The sequence below is a fragment of the Pelophylax lessonae genome (genome assembly GCF_965119305.1).
Source record: "Pelophylax lessonae genome assembly, chromosome: 5".
NCBI lineage: Eukaryota > Metazoa > Chordata > Amphibia > Anura > Ranidae > Pelophylax > Pelophylax lessonae.
The window spans coordinates 158176359-158193468 of NC_138772.1; the positions used below are offsets into that span (position 1 = coordinate 158176359).

Sequence of the window (17110 nt, forward strand, 5' to 3'; positions counted from 1 at the left end):
GAGCCTGGGAGATGTATAAACCATGACCAGGACTTTTTCCGGCTCTCTCTGGGATGCTGTGCTACACTGTATAAAAGAACTTTGAGGTCTTTTTTTAATTTCTGCTATAGTTGGCAGTAGGGATGATGACTATTGCCTCACAATCGCCCTGCATGCAGTCAATTAAAATGTCTATCCATTGTTTAAGAGACGTTTGCTATTTATATGGCTCTGTAAGTATTCCTGGTTTGTCACCAAATAAAAGTAACAGTCCTTTGGTATATCTCTGTTTGCTATACCATAAACATAATTTACTGTCTGGTCAAAGAAGGTAAAAATATTTGGGCACTGACATAACTGATGGACTCCGATTAGTCGATTGCTATTACCTTTTGGGCAGTTTGAGGAAATGGGAGAATTTTTGACAAAGAATAGGATATAGGCGTTGTTGACTTGCAGTATTTTAAACTCAGTCTGTTTAAATGTTTTGTTAACGGGTATCTTGTTATAGCCTTCTAGTAATTTGTCCACAAAGTCTGTGTCAGAAAAGTCCTCATTCAATTTTTTTTTTTTTTGATAGTAGTAGGCATGGCCACCTATTGTAAATTCAGCAAGGATCAGAGAGAGCGAGTGATTGCTGTTGTAATAGCTGATCAACCGCATTTAACTTGAAAGCCAGGCGCTGTTGTGGTAGGTGAGACACTCGTGAGACGGCTGAAACATCTTTAGGTTTAAATGTGTTAGCAGAGAAAAGAGAAAAAAAAAAAAACTCATGTTAGACCTTAGCATATCATTAAAATTATCCAGAGTACTTCTGGTCAAAGTGTGTGCTGGGGAGACCACTTGTGGGAGTCCCAAAATTAAACTGTGGACAAGAGACTTGGCCCAGATGGCTTCACAGAGCTATACTATGAAAAAATGTGTAGACATACTTGCACTATGATTATTGACACTCATTAATGACCTCAAAGCAAGTGGCTCTTTGGGTACAGATATTCTCACTACGATCACTGGCGCGACCTACATGCTGTCTAAAGAAAATTTAAGATACTACCTCCTGGCCTACTCTTCGACCCATATCTCTACCTAACCTAGACACTACGATCTTGGCTACCTGCTTGAATATGGGTATAGAAAATTTGATTGGTTGGTCAGGTATGCCATATGCTCAAAAGTCAGACATCGAGAAAACATCCAGTGCATCCTACTTGTTGATCATCTCTCTAAAAAGAGACATTGCCCTGCATTCTTGCTAGGTTTAGATAGTAAAAAAGCTTTTCACTCAGTACTGTTGCCCTACCTCATTTTCTTGTTGGAATGCTGGAGGTTTGGTCCACATTTTAGAAAACTGTTGGGGACTCTATATGCTGCACCCAGAGCCTATATACAATACCTAGGCTAGATTTACTGGATCAACTCATTTCCAGTGGTGGGTTACTAAGGGCTTATACAGAGTTTCTAGTTTAATATCGCTCCAAAGTGCCCTTAGCTTTGCCTATTTATGCAGCTCTTATGCAGCCCCATGCTTGGAGATCTTTCAGTTCTTAAAAACCTTGTTACATCTGCTATGAAAGGATCATCATCGCTTCAGTACCTGATACAATTTGAATGCGTGTTTCAAAGACACAACTGCTAAAGATATATTGACCATTTATAGTTCTTTGTTGCAAGGCCAGGGCCCCAAGCCCCTATATTAGGCAATGCACAAAAAAAAAGGACCTCCGTGAAACCATAGATGAAGGGGATTGGGGGAAGGTTTGGTACACCACAACCCATTGTTCAATAAATGCCTCAGCTATAGAATCAATACTTAAAGAAGAACTCCAGTCATTTCTATAAAAATTCAGTCAGCAGCTACTGTAGCTGCTGAATTTTATTATGCAGACTCTTACCAGCCCAGAGATCCACTGTTGTTCTTTGCTAGTCTCTGGGTCCCTTTTGAGTCTTTGCTTTACTACTCCATCCAGAATGCAGACACCCTTGGATAGGAATTGTGTTAGTGGCTGGATCACCAGGTGAGAGGTAGAAAACCCTAAAAAAGAAAACGAATGCATCCACCACATCGAAGGATTGGTAAACTGCAATATATTACATTTAAGTTTTTGGATTTATTAAAGCTTTAAGATTTAAGTGAAATCCTGTGACACCATACCTACAGAAGCAAAATGCTACAATATTTATTAGATAGGTACCCTTTAAGCTAGTGGTTACTCTGGCTCTGGGGCACCACTAAGATAAATCATTGAGATTCCCAAATATGGTACTGCATAGAGAAGCTATATAATGCATATCAAACAGCAAAGTCAGGCTGCGCCCAGCATCCTTACACCTAAAGATTTTGAGTTTTGATAAGAACCCTCCCCATTAATAGGTCTAAGAAAAGCTTAATAACTCAGCTAGGGGTGTTTGTGCAATCAATTCCTGGGAATGTGTAGGCTATATCCATGTACTCCACCAGGACTCGGTGTTAATGTATTTTGCTCGTCCTGCGTCAGGAGCTACCTCCAGGCTGTACAGGGCATGCACTGCGGTCAAAATATAGCACCCATGCATAAAGTTTGTTTTATAGGGGGAATTCATGTTGACACTGAGAAGGAATTGCTGGACTCTGGCCAATAGCATGCATATTTTGCTGTGCTGTGCCTGCCACAGGATGAAACTGACAAGCGAGCATACAGTATGTGCTTAAAGCGATACTAAAGCCTTGTGTTTTTGAAAAAAACAAACATGTTATACTTACCTGCTTTGGGCAGTGGTTTTGCACAGAGGAGCCTGGATCATCCACTTCTTGGGTCCCTCGGTGGCACTCCTGTCTCCTCCCTCCTGCTGGGTGCCCCCACAGCAAGCAGCTTGCTGTGGGGGCACACAAGTAGGCGCTCTCCTGACCCACGGCTCTGTGTGTTCATTCACACATGAACCTGCGGGTCGGCCCGCCCCCCTCCGTATCCTAAATGGCTAACTGGCTGTGATTGATGGCTCTTGCTACCAAAAGCCAATCCGGAGTACAAGTCCCCAAAAGGCAAGGCTCTCGTGGACATCGCTGGATCGAGAAGGGGCCCAGTTAAGTAATAAGGGGGCTCCTGCACACAGAAGGTGTTTTACCTTCATGCATAGAATACATGAAGGTAAAAAACCTTGTGCTTTTACGACCACTTTAATATCCGAATAAACTCCTGCCTAGGAAAATAGAAGATTTGCTTAGAGTAACATTCCTGAGTCAAGAGGACCTTCAAAAGGTTACTTTCGCTTCTTAATGACTTTGGAGAGAGAATGTGTCTGTAGGTTGACTCCTTCAAAAGCAATTAGGCATCAACCTCCAGCAGCAGTAGAGGCCATATTGCAAATGACCCAACTCCAATACAGGGGTAAGCTAACAAAGACTTATAGTGTTGAGAAATTCTAACATTCTGGTTTATTTAGTCAGTGTTATAAGCCTTCTCAAGCAGTAGGGAAGGTTACAAATTATCAAGCCTAATCGAGTGTGCATAATTCCACTAAAGATTGGAAGGAGAGCATACAGTAATTATTCGTTTGGCAGTCAGGGGTCTCTATATGCTGAGCAAGAAAACATTGATGTTTTGAATTGACCAGGAGAGTTAGGCATAGGCCTTGTATGACCCCATTTGAAGTGACACCTGATGTGGCCAGGTGGGCAAACAAAATTGAGAGCCTTACCATTCTCGCTGAGAAGAGTATCCACATACTAATGCTTAGAATAACTCTGCAATCTATTCAGTTCAGGAATGTAACCCTTTCTGAGGGTAACCACATAGAGCAACTTTAAAAGAGACGTATGGCCACAGCTTCTTTTGGCCATACTTCTCTTCTGGGTCACAGGAGTGCATTTGTTTTCACTCTCCTGTGACCCAGAATCAGCTGACAGACGGCCAAAGCCCGCTGTTGGCTACTGTCACAGAGCCTCACCAGGCCCTGGAAGCATCCTGACTATATTGTCGGGATCCACCCTTGTGCCTAACTGACAGCTGCCTTCCGCTCTCATCGTTTGGATAAGAGCCTAAGCCAGCTGTGCCCGCCCCCTCTCAAGCTCAGTGCTCCAGTGAGCATTGGAGGGGCAGAGCAGTGACTGGTGACTGACAGTCACTGGTCACTGCTCCAAAAACGTAGAAATTAATGGTCATGTTGATTACGAAGTTCATGGTCTTAGACCCGGCAGTACTGTAGCCTTCCGCCAATGATGGGGAGTATGGATGTTTGTTTTTATTAAGAAACCCACATTTCTCCTTTAAGTGGTTACTGGGATAAATGGGGTTTCTTGCATTGTTGGGCATTATTGGGCAGATGTAAATCGGCTGTGCTGAGGACCCTGTTCTTTCAGAGAGTTGGGGGGAAAGACTAGCCAGCCTTTGAAGAATTGTTTCGGCAATCTAGGAAGGGTGAAGCCCAGTCAATACAGCACCTACTGGTGTCCTGACGTAATTTTCACAGCATGTTGCTTGATGGGAAAACATAATCGGAAAGGAGAATCCCCAGCGATGGAATTATTGATGGGGTTGCAGGATATGTATGAACGGTTTCATCTTGCGATGTGTTTGAATTGTGAACAAAGCCAGGTCAGCAAAAAGTTGACAAGTTTATACAGCCTTGAAAATGGAGGTAATCCTTTCCCCTTGCTGCTTGCATAAGTCTGTCTTTTGTGTGGTAATAATGGTGTTTGGACACCATGTCTCTTGGCTGTCCATCCAGGATCTGTGCAGTCATTCAAATGCATCTCAAGACATAGTTCCTTAAATAGTGCCGTGATCTTGGTGTTCAAATCCACTACCTGGTCCAGGATGCCTCTTCTAGTAAGACATGTGATTTTCTAATTTGAGGGAATCAATGTATTTGTCATGGCCATCCAGAACTATATGGCCCCCTCACACAGGAGCAGAGCTGAGGCTGTCAATCAGCTGGAGCTCCCTCCCCTGTCACTTTTTTTCTCTTTGTGTCAGGAAAAATTTTCAGAAGTGACTCATGCTGATAGCAGAGGAACGAGGCAGCAGACAGAAATGACATGTAGTGCTCTTAACTGAGACACGTACTGTTAGGAATGCTTCCTGAGCACACTGATGTGCTGTCATGAGTCTGCAACCTAAAGGGTTAACCTAAAGCAGACTAATTGCAAAAATCTGCAAACAGGCTGCCTTATTTAAACAGCTCAGCAGCACTGTGTCTTTGCTGTCTTGTCTGCAGCTCCTCCTGTCTTCCTGAAGCCTGTGTCCTCTTACCTGTTTGATACCCGTTTTGACCTTTGGCTTGTTCCTGACCTCGTTGACCTGCTGCCCGTCCTGACCCCCGGCTTGTTTGACCATTCTCTCGGATCTCCCTTCACAAGTAACAACAAACTTCTGCAGGACACCTTGGCTAAGGCTCAGATAGCATCCAAAAGAATCTTTGACGGGAAAAAGAGGGGAGAACTGATCCTCCAACCAGGTGACCAGGTATTTTTATCCACAGCTAACCACCGCTTGGCCTGCCCATCCAAGAAGTTGGCTCCCAGGTTTATCGGCCCATTCCCCGTTAAAAGAAGACTCAATGCCTTGTACTATGAGTTATCCTTACCTGATACCCTACGGATCCATCCTGTGTTCCATGTCGCTCTTTTAAAACCCGTGGTTCCCGACGCCTTCCCCGGCAGAAGCCCTGGACCTCCAGAACCAGTGATGGTGGATGGCGACATGGAGTACGAAGTTGAGGCTGTACTTGATTGCCGGAAAAGAGGTAACCAGCTTCAGTTCCTTATTAAATGGAAGGGTTATGGGCCGGAAGAGAATTCCTGGGAACCCGAGAGGAACATTCATGCCGCAGACCTGATCCAGGCGTTTTTTCTTGCCCATCCTCAGAAAAGCAGTTTGTTGGGCATCCGGAGGTTGCCCTTAAGGGGGGGGGCAATGTTAGGAATGCTTCCTGAGCACACTGATGTGCTGTCATGAGTCTGCAACCTAAAGGATTAACCTAGAGCAGACTAATTGCAATCATTTTCAAACATGCTGCCTTATTTAAACAGCTCAGCAGCACTATGTCTTTGCTGTCTTGTCTGCAGCTCCTCCTGTGTTCCTGAAGCCTGTGTCCTGTTACCTGTTTGATACCCGTTTTGACCTTTGGCTTGTTCCTGACCTCGTTGACGTGCTGCCCGTCCTGACCCCCGGCTTGTTTGACCATTCTCTCGGATCTCCCTTGTCTGCTTATTCGCCTTCGGATCTTGACCGATTTCTCCCTTGGTGGGGCGACCCCGAGGACCGCGACCTGGTATGCACACGCAGCAAAGTCCATCCTCACCACTAGAGACTCTGGCATAAACCGGTGGATACTTAGATTCCGCATCTCAGGTTAGCCTGTGTCACTTGAGCCCCAAGCGTTTTTTTGGAGGTCTACATCCTTCCACGGCCTGCGGCAGCTGAGGATACCCAGTGGTGACCCTGGTGGTCCCTCATTGCTTATTGCCCGTGTTTCATAATCGTTTTGTGAGTATAATGTGTATACATGTCTATTACAATAAATTGTTTTAAAGATAATGCGCTAGGCTGGTGCGCCCTCTGTCCATTTCTCTTTTCCAGTAGCCTGTGTCACTTACCTTGGGGGTTCCCGTCTAAGCTCCGCCCTCCGGCACACGTGGGGCCTTCCTCTGCCATCAGGCTACCACTTGTATCCCTAACACATACACACTATAGAGGTATATGCTTTGTTCATATTTCATGTCTGAGGTTTACAACCACTTTAAAAGAGTTAGTTGTTTGGAGCTCCAGTTTCCTTGGCTCAGGCTTTGTGTCTTAATCCCATTATGTACCAAGAGCTTACTATGACATTCCAACTCCTGGGCAGGATCAAATCAAATGTAGGGCAGCACACTTAATTTTGCTTAATATGTTATCATGAGTTTGAAAATGTTTAATTTAATTATTATTTTTTTTTTATTATAGTTGCTATAGCCTACATATATAGACACAAGGACTTATAGCATAATATATGCTGCATGTGATTCACTATCTAGAAAATATGGTTTTCCTTACTTTGTGTAATTGGGCTTTAAAGTTAAATTTCATTAGTATCATCTGACTTTCTCTAATCAACACTTTCTACGTGTACAGTTGTTTAATCCTCATTTTCACAGGCACAGGCTTTAAAGCATACAAGTCATAAATAGGTTTCAATATAGGAATGAATTTGAGCAACCTTAGATTAGATGGGCTGCGCTGACTCCGCACTCTATGGAAATTAATGGATCTAGGTCACCTTGTAACTAAGCCAGGGTAAACTTACTTTTTTTCAAAGTTATGTGTTAATTAAGTCGTCATTTTCTGTTCTATCTCTAAACTGTAACATTTCTTTTTTCCTTTGGACTTGCGGACTATCTGCCTTTGACAGCTTTGCAACAAACCATTGACTAGTTATGTAGACTGGCCTTGAAAGAGTATGTAAAAACTAAAATTCCCAAAATGGGCTCACATAAACTTAGATTTGATCTAAATCGTGCCAAAATATTTATGTGATTATTCTCACAACTTCTGATTTGTGCCATTTTTAATCATGGAGTTTTGCCATACCCCTTGCTACCCATTCATGGACCTGCCTGCACTTCTTCTCTGTCACTTCTTCACGCTCAAGAGGGTTTGTGTTCACAAACCTGACTCCTATATAATACCATTATGTTTCCTAAAATTACCTATAGATCTGGCCATCCTCTCAAGTGCTTTTTTTTCTGCATGACAGCCATACACCTCTATATAAAGAGATTTAAAGCCTCGTCACCCCTACGCCCTCCATGTCTTTCCAATTACTAATAGCAGAGTATCCGTGTATGTGGCCATAGGCACAAAAAGGTTTAAGGTTTAAGCCCTCCCAGCCAAAATAGTTTCCATGTCCTCTGTAGTGTTTTTATTAGTGTCAACAGATGCGATGTGCATGCTAATTACCTGAAAACATTTTGTACTAGATCCTGAGCATTTTAAAATGGTTATTCTACTCCTAAGCAAATGTCATGCCTGTTGTAGAGGGAAAACAAAACCTGTACCATTATTTAACAATATGAGATACAACTTCTATATCTCCTCCACAATAGGCCTGCATTCTCACCCTATGGATAATGTAGTTAGGGACATTTACCAAGCACTGAGACTGTGGCTTTAAACTTTTTTTCTGTGCTTCCTATCCAATTCAGGTTGCATGAGCAATCTCTGATAGTTTCTGTGGAGAAGTCATAAAATGACCCATACTGGTGTAGCACTACCCCTTGGGAGCTGCTGATTACGGGTTCCCCTGGGTTACCATTAGCAACAACATGACAGTTTGATATTTTCCCAAGCGTTTTAGCTCAGTCAGGAAACAGTCCAGTAGCTTTGGAGTATGTGTTTTTATTTGGAACTTGGAAAGGAGAAGGGAATGAGTGGGATACTCCAACTTTTTACAACTATGCACAATTGACTGGGACGACTTGAAAATGCTAAAAAACGCTAGTCACGGCTAGGCCGCTGCTTCACTTTGTACTTAGCTCTGAAGTATACATGAATGAGCTTTCTGAGGTAATCTGTACTGTACTGCTGAACAACTTCAGGGCCCTTCCTAGCACCCCCTTTGTTCCTATTCTTCAGGGTCAACTACACGGCACCCCATTTACTAATAAACTTCCTGTGTGAGCTAGCTCCTTGATCCACTGACTTCTCTGGAGTGGTCCCCTCTCTTAGACAGAACTCCTGGTACTCACAATACTCTTTTTCCCAACAGTCTCTGCCAGCAGCTTCACTTGTCAGCGCTCTGGATCCTCTGCAGCTCAGCTCCACACACCTAGTTCACTAGGCTGACCGCCTGAACCACCTTCCTCCCACCTACAGGAGGAGAGACAGCCGTCCACCTCCTCCTGGGACTTTGCTCCTGCCAAAAGACACATGCCTCATGTGCTCCCCATTTTTATCACCAATCCCATGATGCACCTCTCCAGGTGCCAACCACTGGGACAGTTACAAAAGCTTGTGTATCTTTGGCCAGGTTTCCTCCACTGTCCAACAGTCCTCCCCATTGGACACAGTGGGGACACTCCTCAGACCAAATTAATACAAACTGAGCACAGAGAGCAGGCCTAACTAAAGATCAGGTTCCCCTGATAAGCAGCAGGAGCATGCCTTTACCTAGCACTGATCTAGGAGGGTGCTACACTGGTAAATGGTGTACATTCGTCATGTGAAATCTGTTATTCTGTGTGCATATATAGGAAATATACCGTGGTATATGCCCCACGCCTGGTAAGTAAATAAATAAATGGAAATTACTGTATTTTCTGGCGTATAAGACTACTTTTGAACCTCAAAAAAATCCCCCAAAAATGGGGGGTCGTCTTATACGCCGAGTATAATATCTCCAAGGTTACCTAAGTATAAGTATTACCGGTAGATGAAAATTAGGGGGGGTCGTCTTATAGCCGGAAAATACGGTAAATGTGTAAAATAAATATGTGTACGTTTTTAAAGCAGCTGCTATAGAATGATAAATGAATGTAGGGAAGTAGTCTACTAATTGAGGCTACCTATAGCGCTTGCTTTTAAAATAAACTTTGGTGGTGAATATAAAATTATATATAAATATCTGTGACTAGTGATCAATAAATTAATACTCCTCTATTTATATAAAATATTAAATATTAATAAATTCCAATAAATAGTAATGTACATAAAAATTCTGATTCATATAATAAAGTCCATATCAAGTGACTGTAGTGAGAAAGTTCAAATAAAAGTTCAAATAAATAGTGAGTCTCTTGTGCAAATGATGCTTATCCACAAAAAAGTGCAGGTGCTCAGCGTGGAAATTTTCAATTCACTCTGTGATATCAGTGCAGCTTTGGTTCCTTTTCCACCGTGATAATGGTAAGAGTGAATCACTTACCAAATGATGTGGGTCTTGTTTGCCTTATAGCATCAAGACCAACCAGGCTTGGATAGCCTCCAGGCTAAATAGGGGTCTCCTCGTGGCTCACTTGGGGTAGATAGGACGGTGGACTCCCCCTCTCTCTCCTCTCACCTCAGTCCAATAGGAAGGAAGAAAGACAAAAAGGTGCTCCGGATAGTGTAGAATTTTTAGAATCAAATTTTATTCCCAATTATAGGTAAAAACATCATGGCAATAGTACAAAATAGATAGCCAAATAGTATAAATGCATTATCCCAATAAAAAAGGGCCGCTATCGGCCGCTGGTGAGCGTGTGTGTCAGCACAAACTGACTGCAGAGTGGCGAGCAGGAGAACTTCCGGCTTGCGCTCCACCTGCCTTACACGTCACGTTACGCTGTGCGTTCCAATCTTACGCGTTTTGTCACACCTGGTGACATCTTCACTATTTATTTGAACTTTCTCACTACAGTCACTTGATATGGACTTTATTATATGAATCACAATTTTTATGTACATTACTATTTATTGGAATTTATTAATATTTTATATTAATAGAGGAGTATTCATTTATTTATGTATTGATCACTAGTCACAGATATTTATATATAATTTTATATTCACCACCAAGGTTTATTTTAAGAGCAAGCACTATAGGTAGCCTCAATTAGTAGACTACTTCCCTACATTCTGTGTGCTTGATTGTTTTTTTTATCTGCCTTTAGATCAATGTTAAATATAAAATATAGTAATGGTATTTCACTTTTTTTTTTTAATAGAACAGCAGTGTTAATTTTGTAGACGAAAATATTTTCGTCATGGATTTCGTCCGCTGAATTCAGTGACGAAAACAAAACAAAAATAAAATTAGAATTAAGTAAATTGATAAAAACTATGAAGAACAGTTTATTACTTATGGTATTAAAGTAGTTGTCAAGTCATTGATCCCAATTACTGCCAGCCCCTCTGTTAAATAAAGCTATACTACATAGTGTATGTGTCTTTTTAAAATTCTGCAGCTAAATACCTTTACCCCTCTGACGTCAGCCGGGCGGTCACGTGACTAAACATCATCAATGTGAAATAAGCTATTTAGCTGCAGAATTAAAAAAAGAAAAAAAAAACATACACTGGCGGGAATTGTGATGACTAACCTTACTGCCACAAGAATAGCAGCAGGAGGAGGGGGGGTGGCTTGGGAGATTGGCTCACTTACTAGGAAGTGACAGGCAGGGAGGGAGGGGTAGAGGAGGAGCAGTGGGAAGACAGAGGCATCTAAACTGACCACAGTATCATGGATCACCCATGAGTACTGTGGTCTGCACACCTAGGGGGACACAGGAACAGGCAGGATCAACCAAGTATTTTACAGCATAGAAAGGGACAAATGACACTGCACAAGCACTATGCGGTTTAACATGCTTTAAAGCAGGGGTCCCCAATCCCCGGGCTGGTACCAGCCCGTGGTCTGTTGATGGCCTGGCCGCGCAGAAGGAGGTGAGTGGCGACCGCGATCCGAAAGGGCTATCACAGAACGTGATTGCCGCTCACCTCCTGCTGTGTGGCTGTGTTACTGCCCCAGTGTGTCTTCTCCTGGTTCCCCACCCCACCGTTGATGTTAACCTGCCGGCAGGTTAACATTATCAGCAATGGCGGGGTGGGTGGGGGGGAAGACCCAGGGGAAGATACACAGCTGTATTCACCTCTACCCTGCCACAGGTAGGACTGTACAGGGGAGGCAGATACTGGAATTAGGCAGTTAGGCAGTGAGAGAGGAATGGGGGGGGGGATGGAAGCATGACTTCAAGGGACACTGTGACAGGGGTGCTGTGAGGGTAAGGGGGACTGTGACAGCGGGGATGTGAGGGTAAGGGGCATTGACAGAGGGGCTGTGATGGTAAGGAGCACTGTGACGGGGGGCTGTGACAGTAAGGGGCACTGTGACAGAGTGGCTGTGACGGTAAGGGGCACTGTGACAGGGGGGCTGTGATGGTAAGGAGCACTGTGACAAGGGGGCTGTGACAGTAAGGGGCACTGTGACAGTAAGGGGCACTGTGACAGGGGGGCTGGTATGGTAAGGGGCATTGTGACAGGGGGGCTGTGATGATAAGGAGCACTGTGACAAGGGGGCTGTGACGGTAAGGGGCAGTGTGACAGGGGGGCTGGGATGGTAAGAGGCATTGTGCCAGAGGGGCTGTTATGGTAAGGGGCGCTGTCCCAGAGGGGCTGTTATGGTAAGGGGCGCTGTCAAAGAGGGGCTGTTATGGTAAGGGGCGCTGTGCCAGATGGGCTGTAATGGTAAGGGGCTGTGATGGTAAGGGGCACTGTGACTGAGGGGCTGTGATGGTGAGGGGCACTGTGACAGGGGGGGCTCTGATATAAAGGGGACTGCAGTGTAAAGGGACAATGCAATCATTACAGTGTCCCTTTACAGTGCAGTCCCCTTTTATATCACAGAACCCCCTTTTACTGTGCAGTCCCTGTTACATCACATTGCCCCTTTATTGTGCAGTCTCCGTTACATTACTGTGCCCCTTTACAGTGCAGCCCCGTTACATTAATGTAAAGGGGACTGAGCTGTAAAAGGGGCATTGTAATATAAAGGGGGCTGTGATGTGAAGGAGTATGGAGGACACTGGGACTGCTTTAAAGGGGAAACTGAGATGTAAAGGGGGATTTAGGACACTGTAGAGGTGGGTTGTGGTGTGAAGGGGGGCTAAGAACAGACTCTGTGAATGTCCAGTAGCCTGCTAAAAGGGCGTTGGAGATTTCATTCGACTAAAATGTACTGGAGATTTTAGTCAACTAAAATATAACTAAAACGTAAACAATTCAGATGACTAAAATGCAACTAAAACTAAAATGGCTTTTTAGTCAAAAGACTATGACTAAAACTAAATCAAAATTTGATGTCAAAATTAACAGTGTGAACAGTTAAATATGAAAAACCCTGTTCATTATAAATACTTCAATTGTTATTAATCAGGCTCTGCATAATATCTAATCACCATATTTCCACTGAATATTTATGGAAATTTTAGTAAAAGAATTACCTAGTAGAGTATATTTTAAACCAGTATAACTGCAGCCATATTTTATGGCTGATTGATATTCAGGAGCCATTGTCCTTTAGTGGTGAATCCTGTTGTTTCAGAGTTATTTAGCCACGAGGTATTTATGATGTGAGCGGTATATCATTATTCTTTGCTAGCACATTTCTTAAGTAGAGTCTTAAAGCAAAGTAAAGCCTAACAAATTCAGTCAGTAAAGAAGGTGAAAATTAATTCCTACGCAACAGAAGAGTAATGAAAAACGTTAAGCTTTGACTTGCATGTCTTGGTTTCTTTTTTTTTTTCAGTTGTGTATCCTATATGTAGAAGTGCATTGTTCCCCCTATAAATGCTTTTATCTCATTGCAGAGGAACCAGATCTGCGGCATGTAGAAGAAGATGTTCTTATTCCAAAGCTGATGAGAGAGAAATCCAAAGTGCGATGTGCTGAACAAGTCGAAGGTAATGCTGGAAAAGATAATGCAATAGGATTACGTTGCAGTTAGCCAAACTAGTGAAAAACAACTATCTATGCTGCAACTCCCTGAAATGCATGTCCCAGTATAGGTGTCATACTGCTCTTGGCCTATTGCAGGGACAGATGATATGGGCAACACAGTAAAGCTGAACTAGGAAAGTCATGGTGGGAGATAGTCGATCTGGTGAATCTTATAATTTATAGAAGAATGAAATGTCACTTTTCTTTTATTTATTTATTTTGTAAAAGCTCTTTTTATCACACTTTTATTTACTTTTTTAAATTACCATTTGTTTCTCTTTTCTTTTTGGCAGCATTATCTAATTTATTCAATTTTACTTTTGGTCAGATTAGACGATATCACTGTGCATATAAAACCTGGTAAACACAGGCCGAACATCGGCCTATTCAACAGAAACCGGCTGACATTTGGCCTGTGTGTACACCAGCCTGTCCGACAGAAGCCAGCTGAATGAGCATGCTGTAAAACCAGCATCTGAACGGCTTCCGATCAGCCCTGGCAGCCACTGGCTGTGAGCACTGACCGGTGTGCTCTGGTGAGCGGGGGGGGGGGGGGGCGCAGCAAGGAGATTGCTGTACTAACATTGCATAGTTAGTACAGCAAGCTTTTCAGTTTTTGTTTTGTTTAGCCTGCTGGGTTGAGTGATAAAAAACTGATAGTGTGTACTAGGCTTAAGTTCAAAAGTTGGTAAGCAGCTGTTGGTTGTGCTCATTTACCTTCCCCACCTTTATTTTAGCGGTATCATACTTGCAATTAGAGAGTTGTTAATCTTTGCTGTTAGCTTTGCTGCAGGAGCGTGGATAATAAGCGGCGCTATAGGCATTTTCACAATGACAGTTCAGTTATCCATCAGCTTTTTCATGTCACTGATGACTTAGTAACTTTTTGGGGAGTGGTCATGATTATGAGATAATAAATAGAAGTTTCCCATCATGTCTGCTTTTTAGATAAATGAGGTGTGACCACAGGGAGAAATTAAGTCCAGTAATTTGTTTGTTTAGCTGTCCTCATTCAGGTCTGCTTTATGTAAAATAGGTTGAATTTTACGTAAATATAAAAGTCATAAATTAGTGCAGCTCTGTAAACCTTAATACACCATAAATTTATTTTTGAAATGCAAGCAGTGTAAGTACCTTAAAACCTAAAAGTCCCCAAACTCCTTTTTTTTTTTTAAGACTCCACTCTAACTTGGTCCATCTTATATGCAATCTTCAAATAGTGTTATTAATGTAGTCCTTTTTATTTATGTTTAACCACTTCCCGCCCACGCTATAGGCGATTGACGGCGGGAAAGTGGTTGCATTATCCTGACCGGACGTCATATGACGTCCGGGGGGGGGGGGGGGGGTCTGCACTGGTAATCAGATCATTGATTACCAGTGCAGACCCTCGGGCATGACCCCAGGGATAACCACCATGGCCACCAGGGATGGCAATCAGGGCTCAGGGAGCCCGCCAGTGCCCTCCCCATCAGTGATGCCCACCAGTACCCATCATTGCCATCTATCAGTGCCGCCCACCAGTGCCCATTATTGCCCATCAGTGCCGCCTATCAGTGCCCATCAGTGCCACCTATCAGTGCCCAGCAGTGCCGCCTATCAGTGCCCTCCAATGCTGCATATCAGCGCTACCTATCAGTGCCCATCAGTGCTGCATATTTGTGCCACCCCATCAGTGCCTCCTCATCAGTGCCTGTCGGTGCAGCCTCATCAGTGCTCATTAGTGCAGGAAAAAAATTATCTATTTACAAAATTGTATAACATAAACAAAAAAACGTTTTGTTTTTTTTTCAAACTTTTCTGTCTTTTTTTTATTTGTTTAGCAAAAAAGAAAAAACCTTGCGGTGATCAAATACCACCAAAAGAAAGCTCTATTTGTGGGGAAAAAATGACATAAATTTGATTTAGGTACAGTGTTGCATGACCGCTAATTGTCATTCAAAATGCAACAGCGCTAAAAGCTGAAAATTGGCCTGGGCAGGAAGGGGGTGAAAGTGCCCTGTATTGAAGTGGTTAAATTGAATAAAAGTACCTGGATATTAGAAGCTGCCAGGGTCCATCTCCACTGTGGGCATCTGAAGCCCTCCTGTATCTCTTTCTGGGATTAGGTGCAGCTGGCTACCTAGCATGCATCTCCAGATCTCGTGCCTGTGCGGTAATGCCGCCACGCGGCATTCCTTCCTCCTGACATGTTGCCATAGCAACTCCTCCCGTTTGTGTCATTTCTGCTCAGGAAATAGCGCAAGATTTCGGTATTAGGCGACTCCCATGGACTCCTGAGATACAAGACACCGATATCCCAGGTGGCTGGAGCAGGAAGTGCTCCTCAAAATCAGGAATTACAGATATTTAGAAAAAAATTCAATAAAAATAGTTACCATTTAAAAGTGACTGGAGGATGGGGATTGTATTAAGAGCAAGTAAAAAAAAAATGAGTGGAACTCCGGTTTAAGTCTGTGTTCACACTTGGCAGTTTTAAATCGCGGACAGAATCTGTTATTCCAAGTCACTCTACAATCGTTGCAAAATGCACCACGCGTGTTTGAGATCCATCCATTCTTAATGACACCTCAAACGCGGTGTGATTTTGCCAAGATTGTCGCGCAACAGAATCAAAGCTTCTGCTCTTTTTTGGATGACAAGCTTTGCGCGATGCATTTTGCCGTGATTGCCGTTTAATTCTGTTGTTGTCATCGCGTTAGAGGTGCCATTAAGAATAAGAAAAAGCAATATGATGCTTACTAGGGCTGCGCATCTTTACTTACCTCACGATTCGATGCGATTACGATTATTAGGGTCGCGATTCGATACGATTCGATTCCGCGATGCATCACGATGCATCACGATTACTGCCCATGCCCAGCCCACTGCCCAACGGTTTTCAAAACTTTATAAAAAAAAAAAACAATCAAGCATTAAAGAATCATTTTTATTTTCATTTGCTTTAAAGGACACTCTTGTCACACTACAGGAGAGGGTCAGAGGTGTCACACTACAGGAGAGGGTCAGAGACTGCAGACACACTACAGGAGAGGGTCACAGACTGCAGACACACTACAGGAGAGGGTCACAGACTGCAGACACACTACAGGAGAGGGTCACAGACTGCAGACACACTACAGGAGAGGGTCACAGACTGCAAACACACTACAGGAGAGGGTCACAGACTGCAAACACACTACAGGAGAGGGTCACAGACTGCAAACACACTACAGGAGAGGGTCACAGACTGCAGACATACTACAGGAGAGGGTCAGAGACTGCAGACACACTACAGGAGAGGGTCAGAGACTGCAGACACACTACAGGAGAGGGTCAGAGACTGCAGACACACTACAGGAGAGGGTCAGAGACTGCAGACACACTACAGGAGAGGGTCAGAGACTGCAGACACACTACAGGAGAGGGTCAGAGACTGCAGACACACTACAGGAGAGGGTCAGAGACTGCAGACACACTACAGGAGAGGGTCAGAGACTGCAGACACACTACAGGAGAGGGTCAGAGACTGCAGACACACTACAGGAGAGGGTCACAGACTGCAGACACACTACAGGAGAGGGTCAGAGACTGCAGACACACTACAGGAGAGGGTCACAGACTGCAGACACACTACAGGAGAGGGTCAGAGACTGCAGACACACTACAGGAGAGGGTCAGAGACTGCAGACACACTACAGGAGAGGGTCACAGACTGCAGACAC

General features: G+C 43.6%; 1 protein-coding gene across 1 annotated transcript in view; it reads left to right on the plus strand.

The window, feature by feature from the left end:
* The window catches only part of CMC1 (C-X9-C motif containing 1), a 121690-nt gene that overhangs the window by 17224 nt on the left and 87356 nt on the right, over positions 1 to 17110 (plus strand). The window contains exon 2 of the mRNA XM_082257539.1: positions 13277 to 13369. Coding sequence (XP_082113665.1) covers positions 13277 to 13369 — 93 coding nt within the window. The remainder of the gene's footprint in view (positions 1 to 13276; positions 13370 to 17110) is intronic.